General features: G+C 50.7%; 1 protein-coding gene across 1 annotated transcript in view; it reads left to right on the forward strand.

Moving 5' to 3' along the window:
- Positions 1 to 9,212, forward strand: part of PXDN (peroxidasin) — a 72,436-nt gene that overhangs the window by 12,652 nt on the left and 50,572 nt on the right. Inside the window, exons 3-6 of the mRNA XM_011989528.1 lie at positions 1,489 to 1,560; positions 5,045 to 5,116; positions 5,485 to 5,556; positions 9,032 to 9,201. Of these exons, the coding sequence (XP_011844918.1) occupies positions 5,546 to 5,556; positions 9,032 to 9,201 (181 nt within the window). The 5' untranslated portion in view covers positions 1,489 to 1,560; positions 5,045 to 5,116; positions 5,485 to 5,545. The remainder of the gene's footprint in view (positions 1 to 1,488; positions 1,561 to 5,044; positions 5,117 to 5,484; positions 5,557 to 9,031; positions 9,202 to 9,212) is intronic.

Consider the following 9,212-nt stretch of genomic DNA (forward strand, 5'->3'; position numbering starts at 1 on the left):
AGTAGCTGGGACTACAGGCACCCACCACCATGCCCGGCTAGTTTTTTAATATTTTTATTAGAGACGGGGTTTCACCGTGTTAGCCTGGATGGTCTCGATCTCCTGACCTTGTGATCTTCCTGTCTCGGCCTCCCAAAGTGCTGGGATTACAGGCGTGAGCTACCGCGCCTGGCCAAGGCTTGTAACTCTTTATGAAGTCAGCTCTGCAAATTTGCATGGAGGGAGGATGTGAGATCCACTTAGATGGGCTGTAAGAAGTAAGGCTAGCAGTGCTGGTTCTGTTAAACTGGATCCTGCACCAGACATATTAATTAACTTACCATCAAACACTCGGCCCCTCTGGATATGAATTATATAATACTATAAGCATTGAGACAAAAAATGTTGTTTATTTAGTGGAACGAGTAGGTGAAACCCAGTCATAAATAATCAATTTTGAAGAGACGTGTCTGCCTGAATTTGACAAGTAGGAAAAGCATAGATTTTGACTTGCCCATCTGCCTATGTGAGAGATGGAGCCCAGGGATTCCAAGAAGCGGTAGTGGCAGGTCTCCCCGAGTCTGGGCACGGACACAGATTCACAGCCTTCTTGGGCTCTCCCACGCTGCTGGCCTGGAGCTGTGTCATGAAGCAAACTGGCTGAGGGCGAGTCGTGTCCGAGATGGGTGGGCACAATGCACATGGTTTTGTGGCTCTTTTTGGAATGGTGATACTTTGGTGTGGAAATTTTCACCCTCCGTCTGTTAGGTCAGGCTTGGCAGGTGTTTTCAGTGCAGGACCAGGCCTCTGTGAGCTGCACAGTCTCTGCCGGGGCCACTCGGCTCTGCCGCACGGCGCCAGCACAGCCCCAGACGGTCCGGAGTGCGCGAGTGTGGGCGGGTTCCGGCAGACTGACATTCCAAGGTCACATGTTAGGAAATACGATTCTTCTGTTGAGATTTTCCACCATTTTACACAAAGACAAGCGCCAGGCCAACTGTGTGACTCTTCCAATATGCCTCTATTGCTTCTGTTGTCTAAGAATGCGATTCTAGGGGTGAGTTATTTAGGACACATTCGGTCTTCATATGGTCCACTCCCCAAATTATTCCTAGGTATTTTAGAGATGTATCAATATCAGTTATAGAATCTTACCACCAGTGCATTATACATGTCTGTGGGAAATGGTTTTTATCTTCTTCAGGCTTTGAAGCAAATGTATTGTCAACAATTCATTAGCTATAGTCTAAGGTCAGCGAATTGCCTAAAAAACCCGTCGCAGTGGTTTGATCGCCTTCAGTCGGCACCAGTTGCTTTTGGCCCACTTGAGATCTGAGGGAAGGGAAGCCCTTGGGAGAGGCACTCTGTACTCACTGTGCAGACGGTTTGTTTGCATTCGAATACAGTCATTAATTGTAAAACTGTCTCCGCGTGTCAATTTAATTCTTCTTTTCCGTCTGAAGTTCGACCTCCTGTCTGTGTGCTAACGCCCCGTGTTTCTTGTTTCAGCTATCTGTACAAGAATGAGATCCAGTCAATTGACAGGCAAGCATTTAAGGGACTTGCCTCTCTAGAGCAACTGTAAGTGCCTCCTCTCTTCATGCTTTAGTTCTTGGATGCCGCCTGGCTCTTTTCCTCTTGTAGGGACCAGTCAGCTGAGCTAGCTGTTTGCATGATGCATGACTATGCTACCTGAGGTGCGGGGAGTACGTGCATGATGACGGAAAAACAGGCATGGGCGGCGAGTCATTCGCCCTCCTCCCCGCCTTCCACCCAGCCAGCCTTCCACCCACCCCTCAGGATGCATCACTGGTTTCCCCTATGGTGGCACCAGACCCTGGGCCGTGCTCTCCTGATGCCAAGGACAGTCAGATCAGTGGCATCCCTGTCACAACTTAGAGGAGAGACAGGCAGGCGCACAAGTCCGATCAAGGCGTCCTTCGCAGGGGAAACGTCCAGGGTGCCCGGGGAGGAGCGGGCTCTTTGCCTCGTTCATTGTTCCTCATTATGACTCTGAACTCATGGGCTGAATTTCTTCAATTGTGATGCCCTTATTTTGGAGAAAACCCTCTTTCCCTTGTAGTTCTAGTTAGTGTGTGCAGCGTGTAATGAAACACTCCCAGTTCCCTTGGCCGCCCGTGAAGTCGTACTTTGCTGTGAAGTCGTACTTTGCTGTGAAGTCAGCATGTTGATTTTTCATTACAATGTCCTGGTAAAAAGGAGGATTTGTCCTGGTTTGTTTGCTCAGCCAGTCACCTTTCACTCGGCAGGCTGAGCCCATTCCTGGGGAGTTGCAAGTTGTCACGGTTTTAGGAATGTGGATGAAAGCAGCTGTTTGCTGTGATGCAGTGTGACGCCCTCCTGCCACAGCTGCTGATCTCTGGTCACGGGTCACTGGGTGACTGGACACAGCGATGTTGTCAGAGAGTTTGAGGCCAGGCGGTGCGGGGCAGAGACCACTCTGGGACTGTGCATCCCGAGGACCCATAGTGCTCATGTTTCTGAAAGTGCGTGTTGATTCAAGTGAGCACGGACAGGGCGTGGGTAGATTTGGGAAGAGATCGTCTGTCTCCGCGGAGAGGGACAGTGCACCTCATTGCAGAAACACATGGAGGTACGCAGGGAACCCCCACATGTAGGGAGAGCTTGCAAAGGAGCAAGCTCTCATATCCAGCAAGCGTGTCACTCAGTGGGGGCGAGAACATCTTCGTAGCAGACAGTTCTTCGATCCTGAATGGATTGGAAAACCCTCATCTGGCTTTGTGCTGAGTGAGTCCAGTGTTATTTTTAAGGAAGGAAAGGGCAAGTCAGGGGAGAAACCTGAGGCTGAACGAGGAAGGGCGTCTGTGAATCGCCAAGTAGGTGTTCGCTGAAATTTTGGATGATGCGGGGGCTTTATGAGCTGGCCAGGCTGCCTTTAGCACCCAGGGTTAGGTGAGCCCTGGGGTCTCTGCTGCTGTGACGGGTTCCATTCATTAAACGCTGTATAGTGAGCCTGAGGGCAGCCCGGCGCCCGCCCTCAGGCAGGGAACTGCTGGGGAGGGGATAAGCGAGTCCACCAGACCTCAGTGAGAGACTTGGGCAAAGGCTGTGTGTCCAGGGAGGACGGCTTGTGCCGGACCCTGGCTAACTGCACCCCTTCCCCCGATCGGCTGTATAGCCCTGAGCTATTGAAAACATGCATTCCTAGTGACACTGGGAGACCGGAATGCAGGAATACCCTAGAGCCCGCAGATGCTGTCCTGGGGGAACTGCGTATCCCTGATCCGGAAAAGCTCCTTAGGCAGCTGTGGACACAGGACAGAAAACACACCTGGCCAGGCAGGAAACGCGTTTGAATTCAGTGATGATCTCGGTGTACTTGGGGAGTCATTTCCTGTCTTTGGTCCTGTTTCCTCAGCTGTTCAGGGAGGGGTGAAGGACACCCCAGGCTGCCGGAGCCCCGGCCTCTCTAAGATCCTGTGTACCCTGGCCCGTCTAAGATCCTGGCACCCATGCAGCAGGTGCCAAGTCCCACACGCTCAGCCGTCCCCCTGGCCAGCCTGCATTGCAGAGTCCGGGTGGAGGGATTTTTACACCCACCACTCTCCGTGGGGCTTGAGATCCCCCCTTTCCTTCCCTCGGTCAGCACCTCCTCATCCATCTGGGCTTTGCTTGGGAGACTCCACCCCTGCCTGCCTGCACTGAAGCCTCGCTGAGCAGCTCACGGCCACTGTGTGTTGATGGTGCCTGGGTCTCACACTGGCGTGTGCTGCGAAAGACCAAGGACCCCAAGAAACCACAGGCGCTCTGTCAGCACACTGCCCGGCAGAGACGAGGCTCCAGGGATCACGTAGGGTTCGGCCTTCCTCGGGACCCCCGCGTCAGGTGCTTGCCCGTCATGCTCGCCCACGGCGGGTTTCCTTGTCTTCCTGCTCCAGTTTTTCCTGCCCTCGTGTTTCCCATTCGTGCGCAGTGCTGAGCACAGACCTGTCCCGGGACAAGGGGCAGGGACAGTCTGCGTTTGGGGCCCTCTGGCTGCAGGCGTCTGCAGAGACTCAGTGTGGCCTATGTGGGTGCTGCCCAGGGAGCTGGCCCCAGGATGGGGGGGCCCTGGCAGCCGCACTCTGGTGCCCTGGCGGTGACGGTATTCTCAGAATGCCCACAGACCTGATTCTCAGGTGTGCATTCTGAAGACTCTCCCTTTCTGTGGAGGTCTGAAGACCTGTGAACGCTGGCATGCTGCTGCTTTACTCGTTTTGGCCTCCTGAAGAAGTGCTCATTTAAAATGTGTGCTGGCTGCAGGGAACGCCTGAGTGGGCAGGAGGGGTCTCCCAGCAGAGCACCCCAGCGAGAATACTGACTTTGTGTTTGACTCACGAGGAAAAAACCCACTTTTCAAAACGAGAAATTTCGTATTCAGGAAAAATTAGAAAGAATGAGTTATATCTAAAAGTATAAATTGTAGAAGTATGAAGACATGTGAAATGGAAAGAAATAGAAACACTGGGTATTCTGTACCATCACACACCCGAGGAAAGACGGTCTCTTGTTTAACGCTTCAGGATTGACGGAGAAAGTTGTGTGACATTCTTTTTGTGTTTCCTTTGTGGTCTTGAAGGGTATATTTGTATCTGACAGTATACTCTCTGCCAAGTATGTGATGATGCCCCTGCCAAATTCATACGAGTTAAAAGATTTGAGTGAAGGTATTCACCTATTTATGTATGTGCTATCATTAAAGTTATGCTTTAGATTTTTGCTTTTTTTCCATATATTTTGGAAGCGAAAATGGCCTAGTCAGGCCGTTCTCACTTGGTGTCAAGGACCTCAGTGAGCACCTCTAGGCCTCCCTCGCCCTTACCCAGTCACTAGGGTGGATGTCTGTGCCTGGTGTTCAGTTGTATTTATCGAATCATTTGATAATTTTATGTATTTTTCATACGACGTAGGAAGTCTAGTGAGTGAGCTGTCTATTGATACCTGAATTTGAAATGACTAGGAAAAAAATTGGGGGCAAAAATATGGATCTAAGAAAATACATAATTGTAAGTTATACTTTTTTTTTTTCTTTTAACTGCTCTAGATACCTGCACTTTAATCAGATAGAAACTTTGGACCCAGAGTCGTTCCAGCATCTCCCGAAGCTTGAGAGGCTGTGAGTTGTGTGTTTGTGTGTTTCTGCCTTTCCATTCGCAGAGCCCAGGCCTCAGTCACTGGCTCGGTTAGATTAAGGTCAATATCCACCAAACACCTGAAAACTGTTTTGATATAAAGTCCATATTTCTAGTCTAACAATTTGGAAATAGGACTTAAAATTTTCCAATTGAAAGTGTTGATAAAATAGGAAAAAAATCCATTTCTTTGCTGGAGTAAACAACATTGTTTTCAGATTCGTTTGTATTAAATAAATGTAATCACTGAGATTTTTTAAAAGCTGATGTATATTTGACTGCTTCTATTCTTTTCTACACATTTTAAGACATATTTTTCAAAATTGGTTTGTTATAAAATCTCTTTCAACAGATTTTTGCATAACAACCGGATTACACATTTAGTACCAGGGACATTTAATCACTTGGAATCTATGAAGAGATTGTGAGTATAATGATACCTTTTGTGTTTCCTTTGCTGCAAATCCTTACTTCTCTCTGTTGTCCATTCACCTGGTTCTTTTTCAACTGTAGTAAAATGTTGATAACAATCTGATTCTGAAAGAATGAGAATATATGGAGGGTAGATTGAATCCATTAGAGAGCAAAATGAAAAACATGTGGCTCAGACAATGTGGCAAATAGTTACTCCTTTGATAGGCAATTAAGACTTAAAAAAATTTTTTTTTCAAGATAGGGTCTTGCTCTATTGCCCAGGCTGGAGTGCAGTTGCATGATCACAGCTCACTGCAGCCTCAGCCTCCCGGGCTGAAGCAGTTCTCCCAAATAGCTGAGTAGCTGGGACTATAGGCACATGCCACCATGCCCAGCTAAGTTTTGTAATTTTGTGGTTTTTTTGTTTTTCTTTTTTCTTTCTTTCTTTTTTTTGTGACAGGGTTTTGCCGTGTTGCGCGGGTTGGTCTTGATTTCCTAAGCTCAAGTTATCTGTCCACCTCAGCCTCCCAAAGTGCTGGAATTACAGGCGTGAGCCACCATGCCCAGCCAACATTTTAAAAAATCATCTTTAAATTCATCAAATTAATTTTTAATTCCAGTGCATACTTTACTGGTAGAAGTAAAACCAGTGTAGAAGGAACCCCTGTGCTGTATTCTGTTTGTTTCTACAGCATACTAAGGAGGCTGATCGCCACCCTTTTTTTGTTTGTTTGTTTGAGATAGAGTTTTATTCTTGTTGCCCAGGCTGGAGTGCAATGGCTCGATCTCAGCTCACTGCAACCTCTGCCTCCTGGGTTCAAACGATTCTCGTGCCTCAGCCTCCCTAGTAGCTGGGATTACAGGCACGTGCGACCATGCCTGGCTAATTTTTGTATTTTTAGTAGAGACAGGGTTTCACCATGTTGGCCAGGCTGGTCTTGAACTCCTGACCTCAGGTGATCCACCCGCCTCGGGTTTCCAAAGTGCTGGGATGGCAGGCGTGAGCCACTGCATCCATAATCCCACCCATTTTTTAAGGCTTCCAAATATACTTTTTCCTTATACTGAGCTATTTCTTGTAATTAAGGCATTTTATTACTGGCGGAGAAAGTTGTGACATTCTTTTTGTGTTTTCCTTCATGGTCTTGGGCCATTATTTTCAGTTAAATAGTACTGAAATGTATATGCAATGAACTAGACCTAGAAAGAAACAGAAGATGCCAGGAGACAAGCCTGGCTCCAGAGTGGGCTTACGGTGTGTGTTTTATCTATTCAGTGAAATGAAGTGGAGTAAAACGTAGACCTTCAGGACTGTTTGTGATTTTTTTTTTCTTTAGGATAAAGATATCACAAGCCAAACTAAAAGCTACATCCTGAGTAGGAAGATGGGATGAATATTTCCATATTTGATAGATAACAGAGAGTAGAAAGAAATTACCAGATAAATGCTCTAGAAAGTAGCCAAGTTTAGGGCAGACTGGTAACAGCCTGGATGATGCTGACAGCTGCCTTCCCTCTGTTCTCAGTCTCTCTCTGGGTGTCTGGCAAGGTCCCCCTCTCCTGTTTGCTCACTTTACTAGAGGTGCTCGAACACTGCAACCCCAGACTGAGATGCTGTGTTAGATGTACAGAGCTGCATCTAGAGGGCACGCTGTGTCCTGGCTGCTGTCCGCTGGGAGCAGTCTCTAACCTCACGTCCCTGAGGGGCCCCAGGCTGAGGAGGGCACGCCAGCTGTCCTACCTCTCCAGACCTCCTGAATAGCCCTCTCTGCTTCAGAGCAGATGACGGTTGGGGATCCTGTGCTTCCTCGGGTGCCCGGAGCAGCTCGCTCCGCCAGGACCGACTGGCCAGATGTCATATACCAGACCGTGACCATCCAGGTCTTGCATGTGCCCATGGTCCTGTACTGACCTTCAGCTGTGGGCACAGGTTGGGTGCCCTGGGCACGTGGCTGACACCGTCCTCCTCACAGCCTCCTCACCTGAGAGCTGTGCACCTGCTCACGTGGGAAAGGGTGATTCTGGTGCTGAGACCAGTTCTGTGTTCCTGTCCCCTCTGGGCTCACGTCCAGGAGAACCTTGGATGGGAGGTGTAGCCTCCCCTTCCCCTCCTGGAGCCAACGTCGGCCCCTAGTGATGCCCTCACCCTGCCGCCCTGGTGAGCACCTCTCGGGGTCCCATCCCCATCTGGGGAGTGACCTGGGGCCACCTCATCCAGGGTTAATAGTGAGCACGTCTGTTGCAGGACTTTTCCTTAGTTCAGCGAAAGGTGGGGTCCTTGTTACGTGGCCACAAAAATTTAGGCTCACAGACTATTTGAAGAGGGAGAAAAATGGGAATTATTGGGTAAAAAGGAAAAAAAGTGGGGGAAACAGAGACCCTTAGCAAAGCAAGAGAGTGTGTTTCCTGCCAGTGGCTTCCTGCCTCGCAGACTGAATTCCACCCGTGAGGAGGAGGGCCAGGCTTCTCCCCCCGCAAATGGCACGAACCTCTGTGGGCTCCACCCCAGTGCGCACCCCTCCCAGTGCGCAGGCCGGCTGGAGGGGCCTGGGGACCCCATCCCACCTGGCTGCCCTGGATTGAGAGGTGACCACATGCTAGCAGCCCTCACTCTCGGCGCCTTCTCGGCCTCGGCGTCCACTCTAGTGGTGGCGGGCTCAAGGGCTCCTCAGGCACCACCAGAGTGGACACCGAGGCCGAGAAGGTGCCGAGAGCGAGGGCTGCTAGCATGTGGTCACCTCTCAGTCTCACATCCAGCTGCCAGCCGCTTCCAGCCCTTGTCCTGTAGCCTGTGTTTGCTACCTGGAACTCCTCTGCCCCCAGACAGCTTCTTCCCTGTGTGCGGAGACAACACTTTTCCCAGGGTGAGGCACATCCTGCCCGTGCTTCCCTTGTTGGGACAGGATGTGCCACTCACTGGAAACTTTCCAGGTCAGATTGGACCTCAGGAAACTTAGGTGTGGACCCCAGCCGGGAGATGCAGCCCCCCCCCAACTCCCTGGGAAGGCTCAGGCCGGGAGTGAGATGGTGTAGAACTGTCCTGCCCGTGATGACGGGTGTTGGGTGATGGTGGTGGTTTTGTGGCTGTGGTTCTCATGTTACTGATTCCTGTAAGTGGCTCCCACCCGGTCTCCTTCACAAACTTCCCTGACCTGTGCCGCCGGCACACTCCTTCGTCTTTAACTCGACACCCAATGTCTGGGTGTGCACCGGCCCTTTGCTACTCACGCCTCTCCGGTTAGTGCCTCCAGGGGTACTGTGCACCCCCGGGCTCTTCCTGGTGTGTGATGTGTGTGCCTCTACATCACTGCCTGAGTCGGGCACTGGGGCTCGGATTCCACCACGGGACGCGTCCCATCCCCGTGTCGCAAGCCCGGCAGGCCTGGCGCATGTTTCCCGACGCAGGACCTGGAAGCCCTGTCTGATGGACGGATGGACAAGCCCACCCACCCCGTGTCTCACCAGCCGCATCTTCCTTCCCACAGGCGACTGGACTCAAACACACTCCACTGCGACTGTGAAATCCTGTGGTTGGCGGATTTGCTGAAAACCTACGCGGAGTCGGGGAACGCGCAGGCAGCAGCCACCTGTGAATATCCCAGACGCATCCAGGGACGCTCAGTGGCAGCGGTCACCCCGGAAGAGCTGAACTGTGGTGAGTGGCCC

This window comes from Mandrillus leucophaeus, unplaced genomic scaffold (assembly GCF_000951045.1).
Source record: "Mandrillus leucophaeus isolate KB7577 unplaced genomic scaffold, Mleu.le_1.0 Scaffold355, whole genome shotgun sequence".
Lineage (NCBI taxonomy): Eukaryota > Metazoa > Chordata > Mammalia > Primates > Cercopithecidae > Mandrillus > Mandrillus leucophaeus.